The sequence below is a fragment of the Apodemus sylvaticus genome, chromosome 11 (genome assembly GCF_947179515.1).
Source record: "Apodemus sylvaticus chromosome 11, mApoSyl1.1, whole genome shotgun sequence".
NCBI lineage: Eukaryota > Metazoa > Chordata > Mammalia > Rodentia > Muridae > Apodemus > Apodemus sylvaticus.
In genome coordinates this window covers 7914591-7927485 of record NC_067482.1, presented here as the reverse complement: position 1 = coordinate 7927485, position 12895 = coordinate 7914591, and the positions used below count along the sequence as shown (strand labels likewise).

The window sequence follows — 12895 nt, the reverse complement described above, 5'->3', positions numbered from 1 at the left end:
TATAAATACTTCAAAATAAAATATTTGCATAGCTATTACTGTAATTAAGAATGGAACACACAAAGCCGGGTGGTGGTGGCGCACACCTGTAATCCCAGCACTCTGGGAGGCAGAGGCAGGTGGATTTCTAAGTTCGAGGCCAGCCTGGTCTACAGAGTGAGTTCCAGGACAGCCAGGACAGAGAAACCCTGTCTCGAGAAAACCAAATCCAAAAAAAAAAAAAAAAAAAAAAGAATGAAACACACTTAAGACATTAAATTAATTAACTAAATTAAGCCATTAAATGAAATGCATTTAAGACATTTGTCATCTCACCCAAAAGATTGCCTTCTGTGTATTAGATCTTTGAAGGAGCAAAGAAAACAACGTGCAGTTAGCGCCATGTCTAACTACAGCGTGAAAGGGTATCAACAAAGATGACAGAGAAGCGGGTGAAATAAGTCTGGTGACATCTTCTAATCTCAGATGTTATTCAGGACAGAAAATGCAATGAGCGGAGCCAGTGTCACAGAGGAACTTCCCTTCTTGCCACCAGTCCAAAGCCATACAAACCTTACATCACAAATCTTCATCCTGACAAAATTAACTAGAACAAGAGTGCGTGCTGAGAGAGGGTCAGTCCCACCCTGGGTGCAGGAGGGAGTAGAGTCAGACGCTTTAACCGCCCCTCTCATTAGATGCTTTTCAGGTACTAATGCAATCAAAGCCACCTCGGTTTCAAATCTATTCGTGGAATCGCGTATTGCAACGCCTCACATGAATGGATTTAAACCTCAATTAAAGACATTCTAATTACTCCACAGGCTCCATAACAGGTTTGGGATAAGATGAATATCTCAGATCAAGGACTTAACTCTATTTCCTGAAATGCCACCGCTCTGGGCTGAGCTGCCATGTCTACTGTGACGCTACACACAGACAGGGCATCTGGAAGAAAGAAAGATCTAGTCCTGAGGGTGAGTCCTTCACATGAGTCCTGAGGGGCCTCTAGCTTTCTCTCTCCCAGCTGAGTTCAGAGACAAGAGGGAGCTTTCTGTAAGGTAGAAAAATCACCAGTACACGGGAACAAAGCAGAAACTTAATACCGAAAGTATACAACCTCCTGTTGGTTCTCAAACTTCCAAGTCAGATATGTCTTCTAAGCAGAGTATGAATAATTCTCTGGGAAATCTTTCATTAAGAGAAAATAATAACCAAGAAATTGCAACAAGACAACCTTATTACTCTGACCTCATGGTATCAGGTTCCAGATACAACTGGGAGTTTGTGTTGAAAGGAGGGTTGGCCAAATCCTTGCTATAAGATTGTTCCAGATGACTGCCTCCACGGGCTCCTGCAGAATGACCTCGATGGCCTAAGCCCTGACTTAGGGTTCCTATGGCCGGGATGAAACCCATGACCACAGGCAACTTGTAGAGGAAAAATTTCATTTCATCTTTTGCTTCTACGCTAGAATCCATCACACGGCATGTTTTCATGTACTATCCAAGACCATGGGTCCAGGAGTGGCATTGCCTTTCAGAGAACTGCCTGCCCTCCACTTAGTGAGCTGAGTCCTCCCCCACCAATCACTGATAAAGAAAACGCCCCACAGGCCAGTCTAGTGAGGACTCTGCTCTCAGCTGAGCTTCCCTCTTCTCAAGGACTATAGCTGTAGTCAAGCTGAAAAAGCTAAACACAACAGCTTAGGTTGCTTATAGTGTAACAGGAAACACACACACACACACACACACCACACTCATGAAGCTGAGAAACAAAAGAGTACTTTGGAAGAGTGAAAAATATTTTGATTACAGCAGTCAAGAACATTCTACCACAGAAGTACGACTTAATCCAGGCTGGCAGTGAGAGAAACTGAGGTAAGGACTGTCCTTGGGAGAGGAGCTCAGTCAGGACAGGAGTGTAAACACAGTCATCTATGCAGACAGCAAAAGCTCATTTAGATCAAAATACAGAAAGGAAGCAAGAAAGAAGAGGGGAGCCCTGCGGGCGGGCAGACCAGAGGGCACACTGGCCGTGCTCCCTCCCTCCTGCGGAATCTCAACAGCACTTTTCAAGAGCTGCCTGCCCCCACTTAGGTCTGCTTCTGTAAGTACCTGTGGACTTGTTTGAAGCTCTCCTCCGGATCTCCGTCACCATAAGTCGGGAGACTTGCGTTGTGAACTGCAGAAGGTCAGAAAATTTTTCTGTCATTGTATTTGGCGGAGCATTTCCAAAAACCTGTGAATGAGAGAATGCATTTAATGAGGTACTGCCCCTTTGTTCTGTTTTTTTAAATTATCAAGTTCAAAATGTGACATAACTTGAAGATCAAGTTACATGAGTACAGTGACATTTGCTCTGGACCTGCTCATACCTAAAGGTCATGGCTTTTGAAAGATCGCATCTGGCCACGTGTCTTTATACATATGAATATACTGAGCATATGATTAACCAAGTCAGATGGAAAAGCCTCACTAACAAACCTCAGAAAATACAACCATTCTTTGAAGAAACCTGACTGAGACCTTAGAGAGATGTCAGGAAAGGGGAGGGTCTTTGATGGGAAGAAGCAGGGGCTGACTGACGGACGGACAGACAGACGGACGGACAGATGCTGAGTAGAGATCACCCTCTCCCTCATTTGATATTTCAGAAGTTTCTGAATTGTAACCAGTCATCCCTAATATAAGGCTGTCATGAAAATGACAGAGCAATGGATTGAAAGTTCATAAATAAGCTTGCTTTCATGAAAACTTAGGACAATGAACTTTGGAATAAATAATTCTTGCAGTAAGCTGGTGTGGGCTCAGCACAGAGGGACGGAATGAAAAACAGACAGCCCATCATCAGAAAAGTAACGTTTTAATAACTATAGAGAGACACTGAATGGGAATTCTGTCTGTTCGGCTGTCATAACAGTCCCCCCATTTATAATACAGTATTCATATTATCAATATCCCAATGTCACCATAGAGATAGATATAGGACGCAATTCACACACTTTCCCAAGCTAACACCACACTATGCTTTTGCAGGAGCTAAGTAAGGCTGGTTCTTTTTACACAGACTACAAGCAGACACTACTGGAGGCTGTTCAAGGAACACTGGGGATGACAGGTATACTCAGCTGTACCCCAAGCTCAGGAAGCTGGGATGGGGAGCCCAGAGGCCAGAGCCAGCCTGTGCTACATAGTAAGACCCTGTCTCAAAATCAAAAGCAGACCTAAAATAAACCAGCAAATGAAGAGCTGGAGCAACACAGAGGGAGGAGCCCATATTGTGCTCACAAGGTCTAACCCAGTTAGTCAAAAGAAAAACTAGTCAGTCATACTTCTCCTACCCAGTCTCCCTGAGACGGACTCGTCATACATGTATACTACATGCATGTGGAAGTCTCAGCATCTGCCATACATGTATGCTATATGCATATGTAATAAAAGACTTCATTCCACAGAGCCTAGTAACCTATGCAGAAAACCTCACGATATCATGTTAACAGAAGATGTTTCCTACGTCCTTACATAGACACTGCTTCAAATTAAGCTAAACATAGCAGAAACTGTGCAAAGGCTGCTCTATGCAAGGAGTTCCAGCAACTGCACAGGAGGAATTTTTACAACTTCAAAGAACTGTTTTTACAGAATTTCTAAATTCTTACCTGCTTCTTGCTTTCTTTACCATGTGTTTGTTTTGTTGTTTGAGAAAGGGTTGCTCTGTGTAGCCCTGGCTGTCCTGAAACTCACTCTGTAGACCAGGGTGGCCTCAAACTCAGATATTCACCGCCTCTGCCTGCTGAGCACTGGGACCAAAGGCATTGCCACCATGACCCGGCTTTTTTAACCCTGCTACAGTTTTTAAAACTTAAAAACTGTGATTTATTCACACATATATGTGTTTTGCCTGGACTTATATGCATGAACTGTATGCATAATGACACGTTTGCAGAGGTCCATGGAGGCCAGGAGACTGCACCAGAAGCACTGGAACTGGAGTTAAGTCTGTTGTGGATGGGCCTGGTGCTATTTGTATTTTGATGCTAATTCTGCTCTCCTGGGAGGGGCTGCAGCCAAGGAGTAAGTGAATCACACACTCAGGTGACTTCTTGTGAACCAATCCCCTAATGAATAAAGGAGCCAATCACTGGGCAAGTAGGCAGGACTTCTGGTTTGGAAGGAAGAAGAAAGGAAGCAGGAGAGAGTCCTTTTGCACAGGCATAGTATAAGGCCAAGATGTAGCTACAAGTGTCTCCCAATTTCAATGGCAGATTCGTCAGGATTCACCACTGGAGGATTTAGATTTAATAAGGCTTACAAGACTAGGATTTTAGTTGCTGTGCCCAGCGACTGAGTTACTGTTATTTCTGAACTAAGTTTGTGTTGTGTTTTCCTTCATATGGTGGCTCATCTGGGTTCAAGAGAGAAAGGTACAGCAGCAAAGCATAGGTTTGCCAGATGTATACCACAAAGGCCATCATGGGGATTTTGAAGCACGGGGCTGGCATGGTAACAACCCGCCAGTGGGAACTTAGCGAGCTGAGTGGAACTCTGAGCAAGTGTCTCCACGAGGTAAAAACAAGTATGCTATTGTTCGCCAGTTCATGGCCGGCCAGGCCTCGAGAGTTGCTGGCACAAGTGTGGGAACGTGTCGGTTTCTTTTTTAATATTTCCCACAACAGTCTGTTGAGAACTGCCATGTAGGGCTGGGGAGTCTGGGACCTCTGCAAGAGAAGCCATATGTCCAGACCCATCTCTCCAGTTCCCTCAATGACACACCATCTCTCCAGTCCCCTGCTATGAAAAAATAATGCTTTTAGTTAAATCTATCTCCTATTAAATAAGATGCTCCCCCTTTTTTTGTGATACTTGTGTCTGAGCTCTCGGCTTCAAACATGCCAGGCAAGTAACTCTATCACCTGGGCTGTGTTACAAGCAAGACCAATAAACCTCAACAAATTACAAAACGGATAAAAATTCAAACACCTATTAATGGTGCACACTTGAATTCTTACCACTTATAAGAGTTGAAGAAAGTTTATAAAAACAGCCATTTCTTCTATAGTATAAGAATGTAATGATTCAAGCAAATGTGGATTTTATTGCTTTAATTATATCAAGAAATCTTTTCAAAAGGTTTGAAAATATTCACAAATAGTCCTGACTTCTGTCTATGTGCTAAGTGGTGATCTAAGAGCTGTGAATGAGACAGCCACTAGGCAAGAATTGCCTCATTTCATCTACAGACAAAATACTGTCAAGAAAAAGGGTACACACCAGAGAAATAGTTGACTGATAATCTCTTCTAATACAGCCCTTCAAAATTCTACATTACAAAGGTCTGTCAGGTGATCCTGGGCCAGGAGGCTGAATATTGATACTCCAACATTTTGAAGTATAGGGATTGTCCAGGTGATCAGCGGTCGCTATAAACTGGCTAAGTTTTAGAAGCTATATTTTGTGCTTCTTCTATTTTCAGGTAATATTCTTTCTTGGATTTCTGAAGATGGGGTTGAAGACTGGTAATCTCACAGCCAGCTCAAGCTGTTTAGCATTGAGAAAGATGATATAGATTTGAGAGGATGGTTTTCAGATGACATACTATCTAAAGCCAGGACTTGAGTCAGGTGTAGAATTATAAGTCTTTTAAGTTCGGAGAGATGACAGAGGTCCTATTTAATTGACAAAAATGGTAGACTGTGTTAGCTCTATCTTGTACCTTATAAGTTACAAAATTGTAATAGTTGTGCTCAATTTCTATCTGAGATAAAAGAGTCTTTTAATTGGATAGAAAGGGGGAAATGTTGTGGATAGCCCTGGTCTTGTATTTTGATGCTAATTCTACTCTCTGGGAGGTGCTGCAGACAAGGAGTGACTCGTATACTGGTGCCTTGAGAACCTTCTCCCCACCTTAACTTTTCAAATAAAGGCCAGCGATTGGTCAGGAGGAGGGAAGGAAGGTGGGAGAAGAAAGAGAGGAGGAGAGAGAGGATGAAGGATGAGGAGGTGGAAGGAGGATGGAGAGGAGCACGTGGAGGATGGAGAAACCAAGCAAGTTCTATGGCATCTCATAGATGGGAATAGAGTAGTGTAATATCTAGGCGTGTAGCTTGTATTCCAATTAACTGAGTTGTGATTTCTTTAACTGGGCCTTTTGAGTTGGAGATTTACTGAAACAGCCGCTCTGATTCCAAGAAGCACTCAGTATAATTTTCTCAATGAAACTCTGAGCTCTACCCAGTAACTCTGCATACTTTACACCTTTAGCGAGATGTCACAGAACTTGACTTGGTATTAGCCTTTAGTGAGATGTAACAAGCTTGACTTGGTATTAAATAAGCTGTTTTTATGGGTTCATTTTTAATTTTAACAGTGTTATGAAACAAACCCAGGACCTTGCACATATGAGAGACATATTATTCCCTAAGCCCCCTTAAAACAGTAATTTTTAAAATCTACCTGAATGTTAAAATTTTTCCTAGTACTTAAACTAAAATAAGTATTTTTGGCATATTCAGAGAAAACAAATTAAGGGTGTTATTTAACACCATCCATAAATTGGGACCCCAGTCTATATTTGTTATTGAATGATATTATTAAAAAAGGAAATATAGGAAATAAAAGAATTTGGAATGTTTATAAAATCTTCCACACAGGGTATTTTGTTTCTTAAACCTGTACAATATGTACAATACTGACCAATAGTCCTTAAATAACTGATATGGATATAAAAATGCAACAAAACACACAATCTCTCTGAATTTGAGATCTTTCTCTTACCTGATTCTAAGCATGTGTGGTCCTGACCAAAGCCAACAATTTTAAAAGCAAATGTCACTTGTAAGGGATTTGGACAGTCTTCAACTTGGATACCTCTCAAATAAAAGCTGGAAATACTTTCAAAAGCAAGAAGAATTTCTTGAGGATCGAATTCATAAATATTAATTTCAAAATAAGACTGATGATATACTAGGATAATTAACAATGGCCTTTTATGAAATTTCATACAATAAAAACCTATTCATTTCTAAAAGTTTCATTCTAAGTATTTTTTTCTATCAGGTTCTGCTCTTGGACACGAAGGTTAATTATTTTTGAGAATGCCAAGTAAATATTACCCTTTGTTCTCAGACTCCCCGTAATCTTGTAGCCCGAGATGGGGGACAGCAGCAGCTGCCCTGCAGGACCGTGATGGAGGCCACGGGAGGCATTTCAAGAACTGTGCATACACCTGGCCCAGAAAAAAGTACTCAGCACATGTCAGCGCCAACCCATGACTCGAGAAGTAAAAAGTCACCCACTGAAATAACACTCCCAGGCAAACTTCAGAAGCTATCTGTACAGAGAAGCCTGTGTCCAACCATACGACGGTTTGCTCAACATGAAGCACAAATTAGGCAAAGTCACGAAAGAATCAACTCACTTTAGCAGACACTGTGTGATCCGGTTGACCATAATGCCATACCAAGCCATTCAGTTCACCGAAAATATTCCCTGTTAGCAGAGAATGACCATGCACAAATGGCCAAACATTACTAAACAAATAATTATCAATGTGCAGATTTAATAGAAATGGAAATTTGTGCTTCTTAGTATTCACCCAAGGAGTGTAATTTGTATATTTTAATCAGTCATAATGGTATAGAAATTACATCCAATTCTCACATTGCTTGGGAATTTCCTAGGAAGCTAAGTATACCTCAATGGTAGAACACTTGCCTAAGCATATAAGGGCCTTCCCACCACACACACACACACACACACACAATCAGTTCACTGAACCAGGAGTGGGTATGTAGCTCAGTAGAGCCCAGGTTGGATTTGAGTCCTCCAATCACACATGCATGGAGTGGGTAGTTAGGTACTGACTTAAGGGCTGGATAGAGCTCAGTGGTAGAGCCTACATTAGAGCAAAATGCTATACACAAATGCACATACACACACACACAAACACACACACACAAACACACACACACACACAGAGAGACAGACAGACAGACAGACAGAGACAGAGAGAGACAGAGAGAAACACACAGAGAGAGAACACCAACTTCTAATGGTCAAATAATTCATCATCCAGAGGTTTAGGGAACTGCACACACCAGCACTTCCAATCAGGCAGAAGTCAGACACCATGTCAGAGTTCGTGCTGAGCTCTCAGACCAGCCGGGCAGGTAGCTCAGGGGTAACTACTGGTCTAGCACACGGGAGGCTGTGAGTTCCAACCCAAGGAACTACAATAGAAAAGCTGAAAGTGATTCTTGTAACTGCTTTAAACAATTATCGTACCTTCGAAATGCTCACAGTCTGAGAGAAGGGAATTATCTTAAACTAATCAATAGCCAGTAGGGTATCATAGATTTTTAAAAATGACAACTATGAAGTAGAAAATAAGAACATCTAACAACGTTCTTGTAAATTTTCCTGGTTCCAGTAAGATGAATGGCTTTTCCGAACAAGGCTTGAATCGGTCGCCTGCTCACGGCCAATTTCTGCCCCCATTTTTTTTTATGAACCATTTTACTCATTTACATTCCAAATGATATCCTCCTTCCCAGTTACCCCTCCACAACCCCCCCATCTCAGCCCCCTCCCCTTTGTCTCTAAGAGGGTGCTCCTCCACCCACCCACTCCTGTCTCTCACCCCTCTAGCATCCTCCCCCCTAGGCTAGGGCATCAATCCTTCACAGGACTGAGGGCCTCCCCTCCCACTGATGTCAGATAAGGCCATCCTCTGCTACATGTGCAGCTAGAGCCATGGGTCCCCTGCCTTGTGTACACTTTGGTTGGTGCTTTAGTCCCTGGGAGCTCTGGGGGGGTCTGGTTGGTTGATACTGTTGTGATTCCTCAGGGGTTGGAATTCCCTTCAGCCCCCCCCCCCCCCCCAGCTCTTCCATTGGGTTCTCGGACCCACTCTGACCATTATCTGTGAGTATCTGCGTCTGTATTGGTCAGGTACTGGTAGAACCTATCAGGAAACAACCATATCAGGGTCCTGACAGCATTCTGCTCCCATTTTTAAAATAGCTGTTTTAACCCCTATCTCCCTCCTCGAGCTCCTGTACTGGCATCTCCTCCCCCTGCATTCTTGGCAGATAGCAAAGAAAAAAAAGTGACTCTGTGAATGTACTGATATTTCCATTCTCTCTATATTCTATCAAACACAACCCAATAGATGCTGTGTGAGCTAATCCTTCTGTAGTGGCTATTCCTGGTTGTCAACTTGACTCTATCTGGAATGAACTACAATCCAGAATTGGAAGGCTCACCTGCAATCCTAATCTGGAGGCTTATATACAAGTTTCTGACTTGGATCTTGGCATGCAGAGCTTGAAGCATAGTGGCTAAGAATTCCCAAAGATTAAGATAAGGAGATCACTGAGTTCAAGATTATCTGGGATTAAAGGTGTGTGGCACACGCCTTTAATCTGGGCCACACCCTCTGCTGGAGACCTATATAAGGACATTGGAAGAAGGAAGATTCACGCACTCTTCCTTGCCTGCTTGCCTTGTGGGACTGAGCAACTGCTAGATCCTTGGACTTCCATCCAGAGCTGCTGCTGACCAGTGTTGGGAAGTTGGACTACAAGCTGTAAGCCATCAACAAATTCCCTCACTATATAGAGACTGCCCGTACCGTCTGTGACCCTAGAGCACCCTGACTAATACACCTTCCCATGGTCCTCCATCCCAGCCATTCTAACTGACTGGGCCAGCAAATCCCAAAGCACAAGCTACCAGTTATCTCCACAACAGGACAGTCTGGACAAGATGCAGTGAGAATAAGTCACCTCCCGACGACCTCTGCTCTCTTAATACTCAGTCGTTCCTGCATCTCCCTCTCCACACTATTATTCCAAAAATAAAGTAAAATAAACTTTCCTTAGGTTCGCTACTCAGTGCTACTCTAGGTCCCCGAGAACATTTTCTGCCAAAGTCAACAGGAAGCTAAGGTCTCTGAGCAGGGTCTCCACCAACAGCACCACACAGTCAGATCCCCACCAGGGAATCTGTTTTCCACAGGAGCTCAGTGACTACAGAGCACTGATTACCCATGCACCTGTAACCTGACACCATGATCTCCCTCCTTTGATCTAAGTTTACTGTTCTGGAAAGTTTACAAATCTCTCCCTTTTGGGCTGCTTCTGCTGCTTCTGCTGCTGCTGCTTCTTCTTCTTCTTCTTCTTCTTCTTCTTCTTCTTCTTCTTCTTCTTCTTCTTCTTCTTCTTCTTCTTCTTCTTCTTTTATTTATTTATTTTTTTATGATTAAGCCTGAATCTTCCTAACTTAAAAAAAAAAAAGGGAAAAAAAAGGAAAAAAAAAAAAAGAGCAAAATTCTTTAAACATATACAAAAATAATCTAAATCTCCTTTTGGTGCTGCCAGGGTTTTGCCAACTTGATACAAACTACAGTCATCTAGAAAAAGAACACCTCAAATGAGAAGTGGCCTCCACGTGGTGGTCATTGGGTGTCTGTGGGGCACTATCTTAATTAATGATTGACCTGGGAGGGTCCACTCTACTGGGGTTCTGGACTGTGAGAAGGCAGGGTGAGCGAGCCAGTGAGCAGCCCCTCTCCAGCTCCTCCTCCTGCTCCTGTGTGAGTTCCTCCGCCACTTCCCTCAGAGACCCACCGTGATCTTTCCTTTTGCTGCTCTGGAGTGACTCTGGTGTCAAGACCTCCCGCTTCTTTCTCACACAAAGTGCCCAACCTCAAGTGTTTTGCTATAGCGACACCAGGCTAACAGAACTTCTACCAGTAGCTTTTATTAGAATTCTTTCAAACCCAGAAAAGCCTAGAATATTCCTTACTTTTCCCATTCACTCCTCAACTCACTGCCTTCTAGTTCCACTAGGGACTGTCTGGTTAGGTTACTCAGGTTAGCCCCTGGGCACAACTGTGAGGGCTGTCTGGTTAGGTTACCCAGGTTAGCCCCTGGGCACACCTGTGAGGGCTGTCTGGTTAGGTTACCCAGGTTAGCCTCTGGGTACACGTGTGAGGGCCGTCTGGCTAGGGTGGCCACCGAGTGTGTGTGACAGGGACTGTCTTGTTTATACTGACTGAGGTGGAAACACCATAACTACGCAGCACACAGGAAAGAGAGCAGAGCACTGAGAATTCATCTCCCTCTGCTTCCCGACCATGGATGCAATGTGATCAGTTCCCTCGGAGTCCTGCCATTACACCCTCCTCACCCCAACAGCCTGGGACTTTAAACTGTGAGCCAAAACAGACGTTGAGTTTCCCTTAAAGTATGCTGGTTGGGAATGTTAACACAGTAATTAGAAAAGTAGCCACCACAGGTGGATAATCTTATTTTTATTTTACGGCCCAGAAAACGAGGATGACTGCCTCTCTCCAAGTGTAGCAAACAACTGACATCCTGACTGCAGCACAGACCAACGGCAAGGCGGTGACACAGAAAGACTGGCGGTCAGGGAAAACTCTACATACTGAATATGAGCTGTCAACCTCACTCCACAGCGCGGCTTTAAGAAGACACTAGTGTCAAGATGATAAAAACTCCTGCTTCCTAAGATAAGAGCACAGTCAAGAAATAAGTGCTGTGGATACTATGACCAGGAGAGATCTCAACTGTGGAAGGCAGATAACCCGGCCACGCCATCCCACCGAGAGAGCTCCCACTTTTCTACACAGGTAATTTACAGAATATATTTTCAATCTCTCGTCCTTAAATGTCAGCGCAGAAGATTAGGAGAAAAGAATAGAATAGCCTGCACTTTCCTGATGATTTGCCAACAGAGGGAAGGAGACAGACGGGGTGGGTGAATCAGAAATCAGGGAGGGAGTGGAGGAGGCAGAGTGGAAGGGAACAGAGTTAGGGAGACTGGAGTGAGACTTCGGGGACCTGTGTTAGAGAGATGGAGTCGGGAGGAAGAGAGAGAAAAGAAAGGGACCAGGAACACAGAGAGACCAGAGAGAAGGGTGAGAGGGGATGGGGGAGAGAAGGAGGAGAGGGGATGGGGTGGGGAGAGAAGGGGTGAGAGGGGATGGGGTGGGGAGAAGGAGAGGAGCAGGCAGGGAGGGGAGAGTCAGACACTAAAGAGATTAGGACATCAGGGAACAGGTCTGAAGGAGCAAAGGTGACACACCCCAAAACTCATCTTTGCAGGATGCTGACCCCTCAGCCCAGAAGCAACAAACACTGAGAATTCATTGGGCACAACTGCATGGAGAAGTGGAGAGAGGAGTGTGTGAGGCAGGGGACTGGAGTGTGTGAGGCAGGGGGATTGAGTGTGTGAGGCAGGGGGATTGATTGTGTCGTGGTTGGGAGGAGCAGGAGGCAAGTTCTCACAATTAGGAAAGGTCACTCAGGGCAGAGCCATAAAAGCCTGCATTGAGCGTTTCCATGGCGGCAGCATCCGAGACAGCAGCAGGAGCTCCAAGGCCACCACAGAGCCCCTGCACTTCTCAAAGCTCCGCCCTGCAAACCTTCGGTGGATACTAAGAAGACATTTTAAAAAACTGCAGCAACTTCGTTTTGTGCAGTACTAGCAACACAGGAGAGCACAGTCGGTCTCCTTGCATCTCTGTAGACAGCAACTGCCCCCTCTGTGATGTGTCGGAAAGCGAGCTGAACCGTGCACACTGTGGTGGCTTTTTCCATTGAGAAGCTCTCACTATGTAGCCCGGGCTAGCCCGGAACTCAGAGATCCACCTGCCTCCTAAGTGCCAGGGTTAAAGGCGGCACTGCCATGCCATCTGTGACAACTTCAAAGCTTACAAAGGGCTTGTCAATCACACAACAGAATAACACACGACAACTGACTCTTCTAAACCCAGCCGCTTTCCATGTCAGGGCTGACGAGAACCAAGTCAGCACTCCACGGCTGGTTTTCAGCTTCTCACTATAGAAATGGAAAGGAAAACAAACCTTTCAGAGGCGTGGCTCTCACTC

General features: G+C 44.3%; 1 protein-coding gene across 8 annotated transcripts in view; it reads right to left on the bottom strand.

Annotated features, from left to right (window-relative positions):
- Wdfy3 (WD repeat and FYVE domain containing 3) overlaps positions 1–12895 on the bottom strand; it is a 243559-nt gene that overhangs the window by 135175 nt on the left and 95489 nt on the right. For all 8 annotated transcript variants that reach the window (XM_052199005.1, XM_052199011.1, XM_052199010.1 and 5 more), the window contains one exon: positions 2097–2220. In XM_052199005.1, the coding sequence (XP_052054965.1) occupies positions 2097–2220 (124 nt within the window). The remainder of the gene's footprint in view (positions 1–2096; positions 2221–12895) is intronic.